Genomic DNA, 20,098 nt, shown 5'->3' with positions numbered 1-20,098 from the left:
TATTAGAGTAACATTAATTAATAAAATCTTACATTAAATATATAAAATTATAAATATAAATACATGATTAAATATTAAAATACACGAAAATACGATATTATTTCATAAAATTATTTCCGAAATGTTCTATCTTCTGCTACACAAATTTTTTTAAAAATTTTGAGGTTCCGGAACAATTTTATCAGATTATTAGTGTTTTCTAATATTTAAATTTGTCTAACAATTATGTCTTCATGTATATTATTTAAGAATTTTTATTAAGTTTTTGTAATATTTTTTTCTCTATAATTAAAATTTTAAAATATTATAAGAGTATCTCCAAAAAAGATACCATATTTTAAAGTTTCCAAAACTTCATATTTGAAATTTAAAGGTAGTATTATCCAAAATCAAAACTTCAAACTTAACTTCATAAGTATTTATATTTTATAATAAAGTCCATATGTTTATCATACTTAATTTAAATTCATAAACTTTAAAAATAAATATCACTTATGTAAAAATATTATAGAAATATTAATTCATAAAATCTTACACTATATAAATTTTACGTATAATACAAAATTAAATATCAGATTACAAGTAAAATATCACATTATCCTAAAAACTATTTTCTGTAATATTTTATATATGATTAATAAGTGCATTTGTTAAGTATTTTTTGTAATATTGTTGTTTTGTAAATCTAGTTTTAAAAATTATAAGTCTTTATATTAATTTTTTATTTAATTTTATGTGTAAAATTTAAAATATTTATGAGTTATAATTTTTTTAAAGATTAAAAAGATTTAATTGAAAAAATATTTAAGAATCATAAATGTAATATATAATTATAAAAAATAAAATGCAAATAAAAATATGAAACTTCAAAGTTGAAGTTTTAAATAGTAACACTCTATATTTGAAGTTTCGCTGTCCAAAACTTATAAGTAATATTTCTTCTTCAGAAAAAGAAAAGAAAAAGAAAACAGTAATATTTAATAAAGGGTCCCTAAACTTTTAAACTATTTTTTTTCTGTAACTGAACTTTTAAACTAGTGATACGCAAGTCCCTTGCTTCCTTAAATTTTGTACTCTAGTGAGTCAAAAAAAAAGGGACGGACAGTGAGTTCACCAAAAAACAAAAAAGGGGACGGACAGTCAAGGAGGAGGAGGAAAATCAAATCGAAAAGGGTGGAGAGGAGAAGAATGGAGGAAGGATTAAGGTGGGGAGAATGGGGAGAGGTAGTGTCAGAGAAGGTTGTAACGGCTTATAACTCTCTTCCGAAGAAGGGAAAACCTCAAGGCCGTGAAGTAACCGTCCTATCCGCTTTCCTCCTCTCTTCTCCTTCCCAAGGTCTCTCTCTCTCAATCTCTCTCTCTTGAGTTTCCTCCTTTTTTAACTAACATTCGAATAAATGAGGGGTGTTATGGTGGGTGCAGAAGTGGACGTGATAGCATTAGGGACGGGAACCAAGTGCGTTAGTCGGTCGCTGCTGAGTCCCCGTGGTGACATTCTCAACGATTCTCATGCCGAAGTCGTCGCCAGAAGATCTCTCCTCAGGTTCCTTTACTGGTTATAGTTTGCTGCTTTGATTATATAGTTTGAATTTTATTGTAAAAATCGGGTGGTGGTTTTTGTCTCCTCCAATCGCGGCGCAGGTTCTTCTATTCCGAGATTCAACGGATGCAAGTTACTAAGAGAACAAGTTGCAACGAAGCCAAGCGTCAGAGACATGATGACGATACCCAAACACTCGAGTTAGACCCAAGCTCTCCTGGAGATGTCAAATATAAGCTCAAATCTGGGTCTCACTTGCATCTCTACATTTCTCAGTTGCCATGTAATATCCCTCTTTATCTTCAATTTTTCTTTGAAGATTATCCTCAACTGACGCAGCATGTTTTGTCATATATAATGCAGGTGGTTATGCTTCTACTTCTTCACCTCTGTATGCACTCAAAAAGATCCCATCATCACAAGTAGATGATAAGCCATTGTCAGTTAATGCCTGCTCCTTGCAGACTTCTGATTTTCCAGATATAGGTAGGTATTGACCACTCTTCTGCCTCCTACTTCCAAGAATGTTTGTATCACTTGTTAACGACTTAGGATAATGTTCTCCATTTCAGGTAATGCAACAGACATTGTACAAAGAAAGCCTGGTCGCGGTGAAACCACTCTCTCTGTTAGCTGTTCCGATAAGATCGCTCGATGGAATCTTCTTGGCGTTCAAGGTTTCTTCTCTAGCCTGTTACATGTTTTTGCAATCCCTTCTAAACTCTTAGCTACATCATGCCATGGGTTTTGTTATCGCCAAGGGTCTGTATCTGAAGTTTGACAGACGAGGATTTTGAACTCTCTTTGTGTCTTCTTACATCAGGGGCTTTGCTTTCCCAGTTCCTTCACCCTATATATATTTCTACCATCACCGTTGGACAATCTCTGCATTCTCCTCACAACTTTTCTCTCACTGATCACCTGCGAAGATCTTTGTATGAGAGGATACTTCCATTTTCCCATGATCTACTGCCTTCCTTCCGTGTGAACAAGGTTCATTTACTGCTTTGTTACCATCGTATCATGTAATATTGCACTAGCTACTTGCAAAATGCAAACATTGTTCTAATTCCTTTACAGCCACTGTTTTTCGTAGCTCCACTGCCACCATCAGAATTTCAACATTCAGAAACTGCTCAAGCTACCTTAACATGCGGGTTAGTTTTCAATGTCCGTAGCTCTTCATAACATGTGTCTTTCCTTTGTTTCTTTACAAGGTGATGGATTTATTTCTTGTCTCTTAGTTATTCCTTGTGTTGGAACCGTTCTGGCTTACACGAAGTTGTTCTTGGAACAACCGGTAGAAAGCAAGGTACCTCAGCTAAAGGAGCTCTGTATCCGTCTACTCAATCATCTATATGCAAGTAAGGGGGACAACCTTTGTTATCTAGGCACAACCTTTGTTATTTCTAGTCATGATTAGCATGTGTGATGATACCATGTTCATAAATTTTCATAGACAGCGGTTTCTCGAGATGTTCTTGAAAGAATTTTATGGACACGAAAGTGAATCTTCTAAGTCAAAAGGATCTTACCGAGAACTGAAGGTGCGTACTCTTCTCTGCTTCTACATTCTGGGTGAACATGCTTCCACTGCCACTACTAACATATATGTATCTCATAGCGTGTATTTAATATGCATGCCCGCAAGTTTGTCATATTGTTCTTTGAGATAATTTTCTGAAAAAAATGTGCAGGACAAAGCAACTGAATATTCTTTGATGTCAAAGAAATTTAAAGGAAAGTATCCATTCAAGAATTGGCTTACAAAACCCTTGAATTACGAGGATTTTCTGATAAATTAGTCCTCAGGTATGTATGTATGTCCTCCTTTTTGAATTTTGATAGCTTTGTTTAGTTCACTATTATCATGAATATTACATTCCAAAAAATAAAAAGTGGTGAATCACATAAAATAAGAAGTAAGAAGTAAAACGGAAAACGAAAGCAGAAAATAAAAATTTGACTGAAACGAATTAAGATGTGGTAAGTAGCATTCAGAGATTGACTCGGCCTTTGATGATGTCGAGGCTCATCTCGCTAGGGTCTGTTGCTTGCAATTCAACCTGAATACCATCTAGCTCCCTCTTGAATCTATCCTTCGAGCTTGCGTACAACATCTTACTCCGCACTCTTGATGTATCAGGTGACCTGAAGCATGCCGGCGTCTCAGTATGATGTAAGAAGAAGTCCATTTAATAATGATAAGAAAAGGGGAAAGAAGAAGGTTGTACCAAGCGATGAAAAAGATCTTGCTCTTCTGGCAATTCTCAGGAGTGGTGAAATCGAAGTCATAGACAGCATAGCGGCACTCATTCTCAGGCATGCATTCGGTGAAACTGTCGTAAGTTTCTTCTGGATTCCCAACCTTATCTATCGTAACTTGCTGAGCCTTCTCATCAATTTTGAACACAATAAACCTATAAGTTCTTTTTGCTTTCAACTCCAAAAACTTGAGCTTGCACTCATCGCTTACGTGCATCCCAGACGCTGAATTAGCCTGCACAGACACACATGCATAGTCAACTGATATGATCACAATACCAAATGAATTTGTAGGAACTTACCATGTTCTCTGCTAGAAATCAGCTTTGGATGGTGAGACTGTAGAGATGGTATTGGGGGGGATTTAGAGGAGGGTGGGAAGAAGAAAGAAGTAGGTCGGGTTGGGGGGCATTAGGCTGGTCACGTCTTTTAAAACTAAAGAAGACTTTGATGCTGTCACGTTATATTAGTCTAATATTAGAGGGAGGGCTTACATATTTTATGCAACCATACACATGTAGAGGCAGAGCACATGTGGTGAAGTTTGATCCGGTCATCATTGAGAAGTTGATGATGTGATGTCCATGTTTTTGTTAATTTGGACTTTTTGAGCAAAATTAATTTGGACTTTTTCTTTCCTCAAAATTGGTCGTATACTTTAAATTCCTTTTGGGTGCCGATCTAGTTAAAGTTTAGTGGGAAAAAGAAAAAGAATTTGCAACAAAAAAATTTAAGTTGGTCATCTTTAGTAACATTTTATTATACTGAGATCTTAACAAATATGTTGGATCCAAATTATGAACTCCTAGATCCATACAGATATTGAATCGATCAAAGAAAGAAAGAAAGAAAGCATAGGATTGTTGTTGTATCCTCCAAAACGTTTGTTCATATGTTTTTATTGGAAAGAAAAGCCTTTTAAGTTGAGACCAGCAAAAGCCCATGTGCACATAAAGAGGCCTATAACTGAAACATAGATTACGGCGGGGATACAACGGAAACATCAAACATCTCTCTTTTTTTTCTTTTTTGACTAACCCCTTTGGGGAAAATGAATCAGTCAAATGAATTGATTTCTGTGTGGCCGCTGGATTTTTGGTTGCCTTTTCCCAACCATAATATTCATAGACTTGTCATTACATTGTTGACTGGAAAAAGAAGAAGAAGAAGCAAATTGTTCTTACACACATAGGTGTACGCTCGTGCTCAGAAAATACATACTTGCGACCTAGTAGGGGGTATCGAAACGGCCTGGAATTCGACTGTGGGGGGGGGGGGGTTCTGTTTTGTAAGGAATTTTTTTCTGGGCGTACTGGTCTCGTTCACCGGTCTCATTGTCAGAAAACGAGCTGACTCACCAGAATGCCTGCGAGTTGACAAGGTACTTCTACCTGTTTCTATCTCCAAGTCCTGTCCCCAAATTGAAATGGTTCTCGAATACAAAAAGACTCTTTATCTTTCGTTTGATATCTCTTTGTAATTAATAATGCTTGTGACATTTCTCTTGGTTTCCAGGAATTGGCCTTGTTGATGAAGAGACCATTCCTTAATGGGAGGTCGAGGTTCTAAGATTGGTACATGTTGTTGGGAGTCATCACACAAGACTACTCTTCCTGAAGCTCCCCATGTTGGTGAAGTCTCTGTTTGTTTCTTTTGTTAGAAACCACATGCCTCTCTTTTCTCTTATTTCTTTTTCTTTTGTATGCTAAAAAATTACAGAAAACGAAGAGAACTGTGAGGAAACAGATTTGCTGTCTTTCCGTGAATACACACTAGAACAGCTTAAGATCGCCACCTCTGGTTTCGCTTTGGAGAATGTCGTGTCTGGAGATGGAGAAATGCCTCCAAATGTTGTCTACAAAGGGAAGTTGGAGAATCATCAGAAGATTGCTATCAAGCGCTTTTCTCGATTTGCCTGGCCTGATCCACGCCAATTCCTTGTATGTTTTCCTCCTCCATCTTTCATGTTAATCGTTTGTCTCTTCCAACTCTGTATGTGTCTGTTTCCAGGAAGAAGCAAGATCGATTGGTCATCTACGCAGCAATAGAATGGCCACTTTACTCGGTTGCTGCTGTGAAGACGGCGAGAGATTACTCGTGTCTGAGTTTATGCCTAATGGAACACTAGCCAAACACCTTTTCCACTGTAAAAACAGGCCAGCCTTTGATCAAAGTATATATTGGATTGATGCTCGACCACTTGCTTAGCACATTTTTCTGAAACAGGGGAAACACAACCGATGGGATGGGAGATGCGACTACGGGTTGTTTTACACCTTACAGAAGCTCTTGATTATTGTTGTAACAGAGGACGCACTCTGTATCATGACCTCAATGCTTACAGAGTTTTATTTGACGAGGTAATTCCATTACACTAAGAAGCTCTTTTCCCAGAGGAAACCATTTCTGTTTTTTTTTTCACTGGCTCTGCTGTGGCCATTTAAGGAATGCAATCCAAGACTTTCAACATTCGGCTTGATGAAGAATAGCATGGATGGGAACAGTTACAGCACAAATCTTGCTTTTGCCCCTCCCGAGTATATACGAACTGGTGAAATTGAATTTCCCTCCTCTTCGTAGGGTCATGTTTTTTCAGTTATTGATATAATTGTATTGAGAATTTTAAGTGTTTGTTGTTGTTATAGGGAGAACCACTGCAGAGAGTGTGATTTACAGCTTTGGTATCCTTTTGCTTGATATTTTCACTGGAAAGCATATTCCTCCTAGCCATGTAAGTGTGTACTAGTACTCTCAATTTTTTTTGAAGTCTCTTTACTATTTTGTTTTTGTATCTCAGTCCTCTGTCCTTGTTTGTGTGGGTAGGCCCTTGATTTGATTCGAGACAGAAAACTTCAGACGCTAGCCGATTCTTGTTTGAAGGGACAATTTTCGGACAGCGATGGCGCTGAGTTAGTACGCCTGGCATCTCGCTGTCTTCAGTATGAAGCTCGAGAGCGACCAAACCTAAAATATTTGATAGCTGCACTGACAACTCTCCAGAAAGATAAAGATGCAGAGGTTCCGTCTCATGTCCTAATGGGTCGTGGTACTTTTGTGTCACCTTTATCTCCTTTTGGGGAGGCTTGTTTGAGAAAGGACCTGAACGCTATGCTCGAGATGTTGGATAAAATTGGTTACAAAGATGATGAATCGGTAAGTCTGACACTGTTGTATCAAACTGTTAAATCACTTTAGAAGAACCCACCCTTATACGATGAAGGCTTATTTTATTGTTTGACATGACATGTTGAAATGCAGGTATCGTTTCTGTGGACGGACGAGATGCAAGAAGCTGTGGAGTCGAAGAAGAAAGGCGATATTGCATTTAGACAGAAAGACTTAAAAGAAGCCATTGAGTTTTACACTCAGGTCTGTCTTTCTTTCGTTGGCATTTTGTATCCATAACAGGAACTTCATCTTTAGTTGACGGTGTCCCTCCCATGTCTATAAATGTGCTCAGTTTCTTGACTTGGGAATGATCTCTGCAACAGTCTTTGTGAGACGGAGTCTAAGTTACGTGATGAGCGGCAAGGGGAAAGAAGCTTTAGAAGATGCAATGAAAGCACAAGGCATATCTCCAGTGTGGTACGTTGCATTGTATCTCCAGTCTGCTGCGCTTGATGCCCTGGGAATGGAGAAGGAATCCAAGATGGCACTTCTGGAAGGATCGGAACTTGAAGCCAGGAAGATTTCACCGTCCACACACTGACCTGAATACTATTCTTCCAGGCAGAACTGAACGCATAAGAGAATGTTAGAACATTTGTACTAAATAAACCATAAACCCCTCTACATGGTAAGAGTAGAAGGCGTTTCAGTTGGTAGATAAGAGAGGTTTGGATTAAACAAACAACATTAATTAACAAGTGATGATCTGCTGATATAGTTGGGCCTAGTTGGGGTCCATGTTAACCTATTACGGCCTGGTAAGTAATCAAGAGAATAAAAATGAGTTATCTTTTTTTTTGTTTGCGTCTTCTGGAGACATTCATCACATTTTCTCTTCTTCTTCTTCTAGTTGGAATCGAGATGAATCCCCAAGTGGACAAGGTGGTGAGAAGAACGACTATGGTGGCCACTGCTGTTGCGTCTTACTTACTCCTCACCGCTGATTACGGCCCCGAGCCTAACGCTCTTGATCCTGTTAGTTTTCTGTCTTCTCTTTGATTCTATCCTCATCGTATATTGTTAGATGAACAAATTCGGTTGACTATCCTCTCGATTAGGGTTGCAATCACTAGGTTTATGAGATCTCTTGATAGTTTTGCTGCTTAGTACGGTTGAAATTGGGTTTAGATCTCACTCTCTCTGGGAAAAGTCAAAATTGGATATTAACACAAAAGAAGACCCACCCCAGAATTCTCAAGAGTCTTTGACTAGTGTTGTGCATCTGTTGGTGTCATTATTTTGCTATATCCATCTACTACCGAGTCTTGTTGACAGTTATGCATATGATTGGAATGGAGTGAGTCTTACACCCCATATGACAAACATTTGCAGATCAAACAGAGAATAGTATCAGCTCAAGATTCTGTCAAAGACTTCTTCTTTCCTTCATCAAAGCACAAGTAGCAAGCGCGACAGACTATCTGAAGCAACAAAGATGTTTGCTGAACATCAAAAACACCAACTTTCATCAGTCTTTTGTTCTTTTCTTTGTCTCGTTTTCAGAATTTACTCTTGCTCTCTCCACTCTTACTCTTTAACGACTATAAGATATAATGTTCATAATAACATGTCATATGTGGATTAGTTCCCTTTTGCCCCGATTCGTGGACACACATAAGAACAAACTGAACAGAATCTGACTTGAAAGCTTGGGTTTTATATCATTATTTATGTTCAATTTTTCTCTTTGTAAGATTACCACCACCACCACCATATAAAACCTCCTTCACCCGGTCAAAAACAACTAATCACAAACAAGGGGACGGATAGAAGAAATATGATTATTACGACACAGATAATAACAAATATTCTTAGCTTTTTGACTTTTACGCCCACTAAAGCCCAAAAAGAAAAGACACGTGGATTTTTCTACCAAACAACACTAGTACAACGACACATCGACCGCCGTCCGATCAGAGATTTCCCGTTAATCTGACGGCTTAGAAAATAAAAGTAACACTGAACATCGTAACAATAAAATATCTAATGGCGGCTCCGCCGAATCGGCACACTCATTGACCGTACCATAACCGATCTCGTGATACCCATATAGAGGCGAAAAAACAAGCGTTTGCGTTTGCGTTCAGCTAAAAAGGCTTGGGCATGTTGTACATGAACATATCCTGTAGCGGAAACAGCTGATTGCTCCCTCCTCCTCCTCCAAACGCGTTATCCACAGTGGCATCTATGTAATTAAACCCATAGTCAAGGCTACTTTTGTCGCCCGACCAATCCTTCCACTTGGGCTCGCTCTGAACCTCGCTCGTGAACTCCGGCGACACCACCTGCTCCGAGCAACTCGACTCAGTCGTGTGCAGCTTTGGCACCGAGTCCGACGTGTCAAAATACACGAAGTCATTCGCCATCACCGGCGGCGGAGGCATACCCATCTCCGACAGCCTCGGCTTCTCCTCCACGACCTCGTCGGAGATACCTCCATAACCAACCGGAGTTGGTGGTGGTCCTCGCTTCTCGATTGCTCCTTTTTTGTTGTAAATCCGACAAAGAACCCAATCATCCAGCTGTAATAATTAACATCCGGTCCGATTAATTAAAAAATAATAATAAAAAAAAAAAAGCAAAAATGGAAAATTAGATGAAATTCAATACCCTGAGACTGTTCTTCTTCTTGCGAGAAGCGGATCGGTCAACGTCGGCAAGACGGTACTCATGCATGATCCAATTGGTTTTCTCACCCCTGGGAGCTTTACCGGCGTAGAAAACAAGAGCCTTCTTAATCCCAACCGGTTTAGGAAGTCCGATCGGTTTATCAGCTCCAGTTGCTTTCCAGTAACCCGAACCAGCTGACCGGTTTGGCCGTGATCCATTTGGATATTTTCTGTCTCTTGGAGAGAAGAAATACCATTCCTTCTCACCATACAAGGCTAAACCTGAAATCGAAAAAAAAATCTCAGATTTAGATTCCAAAAAAAAAACCACCTCACGAAGAGATTATTAGCTGAGAATTTTTTATAAAAAAATATTACAAACCGGGAAGCTCCCAAGGATCATATTTGTAGAGATCGATCTCAGCGATGATGGGGACGGCGATGGACTGAGAGGCGCATTTGCGGCAGAGATAGTGCATCACTAGCTCTTCATCCGTTGGGTGAAATCGGAATCCTGGAGGCAACTGTAATTCTGACATTTTTGGATCTGTAAATAAAAAGAAAAGCCTCTGAAACTTGCCGTTTTGAAACTTGGAACGAAGGAGAGAACAGTCGAATATATAAGGAGAGGGGGAAGGACACGTGTCGGATTATGATACTTGTTGTAGGCGGAGTAGAAGAGCTTCTAGAACACACGTGGGTGGATGACGCTGCCGGGACACGTTTCGAGAGGAGAAGTCTGTTGCTGACGTGGCGATGAGTTGATGTTGTCACTGCTTACGTTTTTCGTGTAGAGAAGGGGGTCCACTCACTTTCCATTAAACTCCAAAATCCAACCGGTCCGATACGACCGAACCCTGATGGGGTCTATCTCTATGGATTCTTCGTTTCCGGTCGGTGGATCTGTGGTACCCACTTCTCCCGTAATTTCTTCTCTTTTTTTTTGTCTTTTTGCAAAAGGTTCATAGCATATCAACTCAAAACTAAAAGTGGACCGGACCGTACGAGACAGATCCAAATTTTCTTATTACATAAAAAATAAAGATTTAGGGCCCCTAGTCTACTTTCAATTAATGCTGGGCTGTTCGGCCCGCGTGCCACTACCACTACGAAACGACCAAAATGTCATTTTCTTATATCTATACTATTAAAGTACAAGCATGTTTTGGATTTTTACTTTTTTTACCCCTACCAAAGAACCTTTCCTTTGTATTCATTAAGGGTATTCTGGACATTCTACGCTAATTTCTTCTTAATTATTTTTTGATTTGTCATCAATCACCGGTTTCCTAATTTAATTTCGGTCTGCGATTATTTTTTTGTTTGATACTGCATCGATTATTTCCATGTTTGATACTGTTATTAACCACCGGTTTTCTAATTCTAAAATTATTAATTTTGACAACAATCATTATCATTTAGAACGATTTTGAAAAATATAAATATATTTTAAACAAATTTCCAACTTATGATCACCAAATTTGTCTTATCATTAGAAAAAATCACAATATTAAAAATACCGGGTTACAAACCAGTAATTCGTTCAACCGCAGGTTCGAGTCGGGTTTCAAAACACCGATCAAAACTATAAAACTGTTATATTGATTTATATTAAAATATCTAATTCAAAATTAAAAACCTAAAAATACATGTACAATATAGTTTTAACCGAATATAAACCCGGATATAAAACACATATATGAGACGGGTTATATAAATGCATATACAAGACGGATTATATAAATGTGATTATATAAAATTTTCACCAAATATAAACCCGCGCTTTGAAAGCGCGGGTCAAAATCTAGTCTATTCTATTAATTCTCCTGTATGACCGATTGATATATGTTAAGTCCAATTTTATTTCTTTTATTCAGAAATAAAGTAAAATGTATATAACAAGTTTACGTGACTGTTTGCTCCTAATTAACCGTTTGCTTCTATATGATAAAATTTTTTTGAACGTGGACGTATAATGTGTTTAGTGGCCGCCATGCTTCCGTTGATAATTTTTAATACTAACCGCACATAACCCTAATATAACTGTACTATTAATAATTACGCATATGTTTACTGTCATATATACACTTTGTTTTTTCATATATTTATTGACTATTACTCTAACGTAACCATTTGTTATCAATATGTAGTTCACCAATAATATATTAATATGTGTTTAGTTATGCAACATGACAAATTTTAAAAAAGCCCTTTTCTCAACAAAAAAAACATGACAAATTTAATATAATTACTAGATTCTGACATGTTTTTTTTTTAAAAATGGGTATATTTTTTATTTTTACATTTTTTTGAAATTTAATTTTTATATTTGTGTTTTTAGTCATATTTATATTTTTCTTTGTATAATATTTTCTTAAATAATTAATAAGAGATTTTAATAATTGTATTAAAATAATTAGACCACATCTATATCAATAGGTCATATTGTTGTTTTGATAGAATGAATCAAAGCTTCTTACTAATGATTTTAAAAAAAACATTTTACAAAAAATATGATTACAAAGAAAAACACAAATATCTATCAATAATATTAAAATTGAAGTATGTCCTATTGATATTAGTTTGGTCCAAAAAATGTTACTACATAATCAATATTACATTGGACTCATATATCAATATAAAACTATTATATAAAAATAACGACATTTTACTATACATATATACACGTAACATTCACTGTAATCCCAAATTTTTAGGAGCTCACTTTTCCAAATTCAGTTTTATTAGACAGTTATATTAATAACAAAGCAAAAGGAATAAATGATGATCGTATTTGATATTAACAACTGATAACAACATATACAGATATAATACATTTTTTGTAAGCGGTTTAGTTATTGTGTCTACTTTTTCTTTTGACTAAGGTTCTAATGGGTTGATATTAATAAGTTGTGTTCACCTAATTATTTTATAACTGTATCTAAATAATTATAATCACCTTCTAAATATTGATATATGTTATGTTTAATTATTTATTTATTCTATTAATAATAACTAACTTTTTTATTTATTTTTTATAACTGTACCTACTTTAATATTGTTACTAACCACGTCATATGTTTATTATTATTGAGTTTTGATGAACATTCAATTCTCTCAGAAATTATTCATGCTACAATTTTTTAAAAACAGTTATGTTTCTTGGTGATTTAACTCAGTTCCAAAGAAACCCAGGAAAAAACAATTATATTTTTCAACAGGTATTTGTGTTTGAAAAAATTTCTGAAAATTTTTCATCAACAGTATAAAAAAACAGTTATATTCTCAACGGGTATTTATAATTTCTGAACTTTTATATTTCTCAATGTTTTCTTACATTGAAAAAATGAACATTGGCAGAATTATTATATATTAAATAAGTGTGGATTGGTGGATTTCGGATCGTGGTTACCTGTCGATCCGCAAATTATTTAAAAAATTAAAATTAAAAAAATTAAAAAATACAGAAATTTTAAAATAATAATTTAGAATTTAAATCATGTATGAATTTTTTATTATAAATATATTTTAATAATAACTAAAGCGAAGCAGGTGCGAATACAAAATTATCTGTTTGCGAATTATGCGGGTCGTATTTTTTAACCAAAGAAAAACTGAAAATCCGCGGGTTGGTGGGTCAACGGGGCGAGTTCGACCCGAAACCCAGCCTTAACTGTGCGTATACCAGATCAATTTTTAAATTTTTATTATTTAATAAAATATATTTTGATTAAAATTTATACACAAATATGATTACAAAAAATACAAATATAACCAGAAAGAAAAAAGAAATATCCAAAATTAAATTTAAAACAAAAAAAATATATATATCCTTTTAAGGACGGGTCAAAATATATTTCTCAATGGGTTAACTAAACCCACGGATTTCAATTTTCAATTTTCAACCCGCGAGTTTCAGTTTTAGACGAAATAAAATTGAAATCCGCGGGTTAGCGGGTTCGACTGCAATATACCGGATCAATTTTTAAATTGTTATTATTTAATAAAATATACTCTGGTTAAGATTTATACATAAATATGATTATAAAAATATATATATATATAATCACAAAGAAAACATAAATATGAGAATTAAATTAAAACAAAAAATATACCCGCCCTTTAAAGGGCGGGTCAGAATCTAGTGCAATAGTAAATTTATAGTATAATATCAACTAGATTTTGATCAAAGCGCGGCTATTATTTTTCAGTTTTATGAAATATATTATTTGTTTGTAGTTATTGAATGTATTTATCATAGTGAAATTTTCTTTATAATAAATTCGACACATAGAGTGTCTCTGGTAAACTATATGCTATTCTGGCTTTGTTTTATTCTCACTCCAATCAACATATTTATTTGACTTGTTGTTAAAAATAAATGATTTTAGGACACGCAACTATACACTACTTTTATATTGATATTTTGTTTAAACAATGTGACATATTTTTATATTAATTAAATATTTACATTGTAATTTAAACTAAATTTTGATCCGCACGTGCGGGTGTATATTTCAAACCGATTTATATGTTAAGTTTAGGTATTCTGACATATGTTATTCAGATTTATATACAATATATTATTTTATTTATAGATTTTAAGAAATTCAAAATATATAATGAATTTTAAAAAATAATTTAAATGAGTTATCCGAACCCGAAGTGAACCCGCAAAGATCCGAATATAATTTGAAATAAAATTTAGAAATATCTGAATGGAGCTGAAATCTTTGACCTCCGAAACCCAAAACCCAAGAAGATCTGAAACGAACCCGAATGGATACCTGAACGCCCAGCTCTAGTCATAATTCGAACTGGAATTTAGAAATATATAAATAGGGCTGAAATCTTTGACCCTAGAAACCCGAAACTCAAACAGATCCGAAACAAACCGGAATGGATACATGAACGTCCATCCCTAGTCACTATTATGTATCATGTATATGTCATCATATAATTAATTGTATTGGTCCATCATATAAATAATAGAATAGTCTTTCGACGTCAAAAAAAAATTGGTCCATCATATAAATAATCATATAAGTAATAATATTTTATATGTATCATCTTATAAATAATTATATATATTATTTTCTTAAAGTTTAATGTGAAATATAAAAACCATAATTTAAGTTGGTATATAAAATTAATCTTTTGTTGTATTTTCTTATATATAACGAAAACATGTTTTAATAATGGTTATTGGAAAATATTTTAGTAAAATAATTTTTGAATATATGAATCTTTTAAAATAATTTTTATATAAATCAACTTTAAATTATTAATTTGATTTGAAATATGTATATAAAATTTAATTTTATTTTATGATTCTTTTAGTCAAAACAATGTTTTTAGGTGATTAGATTAGTCTATTTTGTATATTTTTTAAAACTGATATAATGGATTTCTAATTTTTATTAATAACATAAGCCATTATTTTTTCTTCTTAACATACTTTTATCCATGTTTCAAAGTTTTAAATTTTTTTGCATTAGTTTTTTATGAGTTATTATTAATTTTATGATATTTGTTTTTGAAAATTGAACTCTTGAAATTTTATATTTGACTAAACTAAATAAGGTAATAATACTGTTTTAAAAATTGTTTTACATAATATAATATTTATATTTCAGTTTGTGTTTTTATTTTCACCATAAAAAATGTTAAATAAAAAGAATTGTAAATATAGTGACATAATTTAAATAAAAAGAAATATAGAAAAAAAGTTGTTTAATTTATTATAAAAACAATAGCTAAATATTTAAATAAAAAGAAGTATTAATTATGTTATTCATGTTTCCAATCAATTCTCATTTGTTATTAATTTACTGAAAATACAATGGCTAAATATGTAAATAAAAGAAAGTACACATTTCTACTATCCGTGTTGCCGAACATAGCTCATTTATTCTACTATCCATATTACCAAACATATCTCATTTATTCTACTATCTATATTACCAAACATATCTCATTTATTCTACTATCCTTATTTCCAAACATCTCCATTTTGTGCTTCAACTTTAATAATATAGATACATTTCGTCATCATAAGACATAGACCGGATCATTACTAGTCATTACCCAAAGAAATAGGTTTTGTCTGATAACAATACACAAGTAACATCAATCTTATTATTACCAAATGGGTTTCTTATGTCTCCAGTAATTTTCTTTCTTTATTCGCCACATCTTAAAAACTATATAGATACATTTCGTCATCATAAGACATAGACCGGATCATTACTAGTCATTACCCAAAGAAATAGGTTTTGTCTGATAACAATACACAAGTAACATCAATCTTATTATTACCAAATGGGTTTCTTATGTCTCCAGTAATTTTCTTTCTTTATTCGCCACATCTTAAAAACTAACAGTGAGCCAAATCAGAGCTTCGACGTCACGGAGGGATTAGGAGGTCTTGCCTCTCTTAACAAGGCCTCTTGCGTTAACGATACAACCAGCTGTTTCACATATCCAAAAACAAATTAGGAATTACATCATTTTCCCTTTTTCATCCCCTAAAAACTTATAAACATTTAGCAATTCGAAATTTTGATGCTTTGAAAAAGAATATATCATGTTCATGTCCTCAGATTAATATATATCTACTAAATGAGGCCAGAAAAAAGATAGCAAAGAGTACCTCTCCTTTTCTGTTGAACATTTCACCAGTGACAAAACCCCTGGTCACGTGCGCAGTTGGACTAACAATCTGCAATAGTCAGTCATCGTTGTAAGAGGGTCAATGTTAACATGTCTATTAACCTATTTCATCAAACATGTCTATCAGAGACTTCAATCTTTCTTGGATAGAAAAAAAAAAATACCACAAAAAGCAACCAGTCATCAGCTCTAAGTGGTCGGTGAAACCACATCCTGCAAACCAAAAAGGAGGAAAAGCGAGTAAGGACTAATTACTGACATGTAACTCCCTATAGGATATTGTCTCAATGTAATCAAATAAATAAATAACAAAGACATATAAAACTCATATTTCACCAAGACAAAAGAAATAACTTACGCATGGTCCAGGCTAAGTGCAGCAGATCTCAGGCCCTTTCTTCGGTGAGGGTTCAAACTGATGCTTGCAAATATCAAATCCGAAGCAAATGCCACAACACATCTGTAAAACAGACGTGGCTTGTCAGATGATCAGTTTGCTATACACAATAAATCGAACTTTCGGAAAGAACAGCACTCAATAGATTTGTCAATGTTATTTAAAAAGTCTGTTATTTTAAGAGTCTTAGCCATGATATAAATTTATCAATCAATGATCCTAAAAACACCATCAATTCACTCGTCTCCAGTGATTGTTTGTTGCTTTATAGAAGCTGAAAGGGATGTTACCAGATGAATAATAGGCTGGTGATTTAAATGTAAGTAGATGATGGAGGTACTTACCGATGCAAAGCTTGGTCATCAGAAAGCTTTCCCTTTGCTCTAAACCAATACCTCAATCTACAAGAAGACGTTTTAGATTAAGAAATAAAGAGTCTCTGATGCATGTGATGAGTTTCATGTGTAAGTCAATCACATGAACCATGTTGACCAGGTAGAATGTATGAAACTATAATAAATCATTTATTCACGATTTAAGCTGAGTTGTACACCTTGGTGGAGACTTTGTCTGGTTTGTAGAATTACTGGGTTCACAAAACCGAATCTCTATAGGCCATGGAATAAAATTTGCAGTTGCAACTTTGTTCCGGTAACTCCTGAAAGGAAGAAACAGTTGGAGATTCAACTTGAGCTTCCTGAGCTAATTTTTTAAGACAATAGCAAACACTACCACTTACCTAGGAAGATGAGGGTCAGTTATACGACGTTCACGCAGCTCCTCTAGTGATAGAAGCTGCAGCAGATAATGGTGAATAGGAAATCCCTCACAATTTATTGAAATATTTATTAAATTTTGGAGGAACAATTCACCGTATCAGGATCCGGTGCAGTGGGTATGGTTGACTCCTGGTGATCAAATCCCTGTTGCTCTTTCTATTGAAATCAAAGAAAGAGATAATTTAAAATCTAGTTTCACAGTTTTATTAAAAATGCTATACCCTCTCAGTGGCAGATAGTTAGAGAAGGGAGCGTACTCATAAACCAACTTGAAGTAATATAAAAAATGGAAAACCTGAAAGGAAGCCATCAATATGAAAATGATATTCCCTTTCTGTATTGCATCTACTCTTCGGGTGGCAAAGTTGTTCCCATCACGTATACGGTGAACTTGATATATAATGGGGACTGCAAGAGTAACAAACAATGATAAGTAGATGAATTTTAACCAGAAGAAAGGTATAATGGCTGGCTGGCACTGGAATTGAAGTTTCGTACTGTCGATATCTCCAACGAGAAGAAAATAAGAATGAAAACTGTGGACAATCTTCCGGAAATCAACAGTTTTTGATGCCGCAGCAAGTGCCTGTGAAAAAAATTGGGTAAGAAGTGACTTAGAAATTGTCTGAATTGGACACAGAAGAAGCTACATATCCAATATGAATTGAAATAGATCAGCAAGGGTTGATGATAAACAAAAATGTAAATAAACTCCAATGAATACCTGTCCCATAAATTGACCACCGAAAACTTTGCCAAATTTGGGAGCATCAGGTAGGGTGATACCCCTGAAGATGTTCAGCTACAAGAAAGATTCGCATATTAGTAAAAATACCAAGATGAAGAGATGCTGACAAGAAGAATGCTTAGATTACAACTTCATTATGGGAAGCGGATAGTGAGGATGAAAAAAAGGAGAGAAGAGTTGGGGTGACCGTACTTCTAAAGGGTCAAGTTGTAAAATGCGTTCAACTAAAGAGCATTTGTCAACTTCTTGATCGGACTGCCAGATTGAGTTGGTTTGAAGCAAACAGCAATGATCACGCGGCAACACCAAACATGTGAGCTGCAAATGCACGAGAAGAGTCTTCTGGTTAGCATATATTGAGATATGGATGCAAAAGTTAATAGAGAGAAAAGCTAACGGAAAGAACCTCGGAGGTAGCAATAATGTCAGCAGAGTGAACATGGGCAGAAATACCTGTAGAAACACAAACAAAGAAGAAGGTAAGTATATCACCCAACCCAACCCTAAACCAAATTGAAGTAAAAGAAAAAGAAAGAAGGAATGACCATGGCCGAAGTAATCATATTGTTTCAAGAGAAACTCGGAACGATTTTCTTCATCGTCGGGTCCGGAAACTTGAGCCTGCAGATGCAAAACAAGAAGAATAATAACAAATGAGAAATCAAGTCAGCCCTTGCTTGCTTTTGTATTGTATCTAAGAAAAGAAGGTTGAGAAGATAGGAAGAAAGTAGAACCTCTCCAGAGAAAATGAAAAAGCAACCATCCCAAGCTTGCTCTTCACGAATCACATACTCCCCTTTCCCTGCCAAAAAAATGATTACAACTTAGTAGCTAGCTAAAGGCTACACAGAATTAAAACAAAACTTCTTCCCAAACAATAAAATAAATAAACAGAGAGAGAGAGAGAGATTCAGAGACAGACAGACAGACCGTAGCGTTTCAAGACAACAACTTGGGCGATTTTCTTAAGAGAAGAACTAGGCAGCTTCTGAAGTAAGGGAACGTTTCCAAGGAACTCCACTACTGCAAATACCATAGCCACACCAATAACAACATGTCATCCTTATCCTTCGTGTTCCCGAGAGATAAACAATCATTTTTATTTCTAGATCTAACTGTTACGGTGGTACCTGATTCCGTGTTCATGGCGGTGTCGTCAAGTCTCGAACCGATCGCCACAAAATCAAACAGATTTGTGGATTTCTACTCCGACAAGTATGGGTTTTCCTTTTTTTAATTACTCCGGAAGGTTATTATTGAGTGCCCTCCGGTTTATGGTAGTATACGTGGACTTATAGATAATTAGCCAATCTGTTTTTCTTTATTTTTTTAATGTCAACCAATCTGTTTTTTCTTTAATTACTGCTGGAATGATTTTTTTTTCTTTTTGAACAAAATTACTGCTGGAAGGTTATTATCGACTGATCCTCGTAAATCCTATTTCTTTTTTCTAAAAAAGGCTGGGGAAGGCTGGAGAGACAATCTTTATACATACCAAGTACTAAGAAAGCATTATACTAACATGTTTTTTTTCATATGCCATCTGAATCCAATCGTTCGTCTCCATGTCACAGCTTAGACAAGTAATTTTAACAACTATGAAATTCACTAACTTTTACAAAGTAATACCATAGTGAACAAAGTGTTGTGGTGAAAAAATTCACTCCAGTTAAGATAACTCACATATGTGATATATAATCTATCCAATTTAAATCATCTTAAGCATGCTTTAACGCAGAAACTAGATTTTGACCCGCGCTTTTGAAGCGCGGAATATTTTACGATGAAAAATTTCACTAATAATTTAACAAATATTTTGGTAAATTTTAAAGAGTGTGTATTTAAAATATTTTTTCATTTAAATCAGTATTTTTAAATTCAACCCGATTGTGATTATACCGGTTAATCCGGAGATCTGAC

At 34.7% G+C, this 20,098-nt stretch overlaps 6 protein-coding genes across 13 annotated transcripts; 3 read left to right on the top strand and 3 right to left on the bottom strand.

Annotated features, from left to right (window-relative positions):
* The first annotated feature begins 1,090 nt into the window (after positions 1–1,090).
* LOC108807102 (tRNA-specific adenosine deaminase TAD1) lies at positions 1,091–3,754 on the top strand. The gene is made up of 11 exons (XM_018579356.2): positions 1,091–1,336; positions 1,423–1,543; positions 1,642–1,823; positions 1,904–2,026; positions 2,113–2,217; positions 2,364–2,533; positions 2,621–2,697; positions 2,785–2,904; positions 3,000–3,087; positions 3,238–3,352; positions 3,687–3,754. The coding sequence occupies exons 1-10, from the start codon at positions 1,189–1,191 to the stop codon at positions 3,343–3,345; spliced, it is 1,242 nt and encodes a 413-aa protein (XP_018434858.2). The 5' UTR covers positions 1,091–1,188; the 3' UTR covers positions 3,346–3,352; positions 3,687–3,754.
* On the bottom strand, positions 3,356–4,339 carry LOC108807122 (actin-depolymerizing factor 10). Its single transcript, XM_018579376.2, has 3 exons — positions 4,108–4,339; positions 3,775–4,040; positions 3,356–3,691 (listed from the first exon to the last, which is right to left on the bottom strand). Exons 1-3 carry the CDS (start codon positions 4,108–4,110, stop codon positions 3,538–3,540), a joined length of 423 nt encoding a protein of 140 aa, XP_018434878.1. The 5' UTR covers positions 4,111–4,339; the 3' UTR covers positions 3,356–3,537.
* LOC108807082 (serine/threonine-protein kinase BSK4) lies at positions 3,746–7,721 on the top strand. Of its 7 annotated transcripts, XR_008942609.1 has the most exons (12): positions 3,748–3,884; positions 4,964–5,186; positions 5,321–5,436; positions 5,525–5,745; positions 5,816–5,951; positions 6,032–6,165; positions 6,251–6,356; positions 6,451–6,536; positions 6,629–6,958; positions 7,064–7,174; positions 7,266–7,601; positions 7,692–7,721. XR_008942609.1 is itself a non-coding variant. In XM_057002888.1 (11 exons), the coding sequence occupies exons 3-11, from the start codon at positions 5,355–5,357 to the stop codon at positions 7,512–7,514; spliced, it is 1,455 nt and encodes a 484-aa protein (XP_056858868.1). In that variant the 5' UTR covers positions 3,746–3,884; positions 5,016–5,186; positions 5,321–5,354; the 3' UTR covers positions 7,515–7,686. The 7 variants fall into 7 exon arrangements, 6 of the variants coding, with proteins under 6 accessions (XP_056858868.1, XP_056858873.1, XP_056858861.1 ...); XM_057002888.1 differs by lacking the exon at positions 7,692–7,721 and having other exon boundaries at positions 3,746–3,884; positions 5,016–5,186; positions 7,266–7,686; XM_057002893.1 differs by lacking the exon at positions 7,692–7,721 and having other exon boundaries at positions 5,321–5,432; positions 7,266–7,686.
* LOC108807129 (uncharacterized) lies at positions 7,520–8,562 on the top strand. Of its 2 annotated transcripts, XM_018579385.2 has the most exons (3): positions 7,520–7,731; positions 7,824–7,948; positions 8,306–8,562. In XM_018579385.2, exons 2-3 carry the CDS (start codon positions 7,835–7,837, stop codon positions 8,375–8,377), a joined length of 186 nt encoding a protein of 61 aa, XP_018434887.2. In that variant the 5' UTR covers positions 7,520–7,731; positions 7,824–7,834; the 3' UTR covers positions 8,378–8,562. The 2 variants fall into 2 exon arrangements, with proteins under 2 accessions (XP_018434887.2, XP_056858885.1); XM_057002905.1 differs by lacking the exon at positions 7,520–7,731 and having other exon boundaries at positions 7,763–7,948.
* Positions 8,563–8,738: 176 nt separating this feature from the next.
* LOC108807111 (NAC domain-containing protein 2) lies at positions 8,739–10,171 on the bottom strand. The gene is made up of 3 exons (XM_018579368.2): positions 9,965–10,171; positions 9,584–9,864; positions 8,739–9,495 (listed from the first exon to the last, which is right to left on the bottom strand). Exons 1-3 carry the CDS (start codon positions 10,119–10,121, stop codon positions 9,061–9,063), a joined length of 873 nt encoding a protein of 290 aa, XP_018434870.2. The 5' UTR covers positions 10,122–10,171; the 3' UTR covers positions 8,739–9,060.
* A 5,645-nt stretch (positions 10,172–15,816) lies between these two features.
* LOC108836470 (acyl-CoA hydrolase 2) lies at positions 15,817–19,460 on the bottom strand. Its single transcript, XM_018609656.2, has 17 exons — positions 19,309–19,460; positions 19,109–19,201; positions 18,913–18,980; positions 18,724–18,799; positions 18,585–18,631; positions 18,371–18,496; positions 18,155–18,232; positions 17,929–18,016; positions 17,726–17,838; positions 17,524–17,586; positions 17,391–17,446; positions 17,205–17,309; positions 16,996–17,052; positions 16,613–16,714; positions 16,419–16,467; positions 16,235–16,303; positions 15,817–16,052 (listed from the first exon to the last, which is right to left on the bottom strand). The coding sequence occupies exons 1-17, from the start codon at positions 19,322–19,324 to the stop codon at positions 15,975–15,977; spliced, it is 1,284 nt and encodes a 427-aa protein (XP_018465158.1). The 5' UTR covers positions 19,325–19,460; the 3' UTR covers positions 15,817–15,974.
* Positions 19,461–20,098: the final 638 nt, after the last annotated feature.

This window comes from Raphanus sativus, chromosome 1, assembly GCF_000801105.2.
Source record: "Raphanus sativus cultivar WK10039 chromosome 1, ASM80110v3, whole genome shotgun sequence".
Lineage (NCBI taxonomy): Eukaryota > Viridiplantae > Streptophyta > Magnoliopsida > Brassicales > Brassicaceae > Raphanus > Raphanus sativus.
This window is presented reverse-complemented; position numbering and strand designations above follow the sequence as displayed.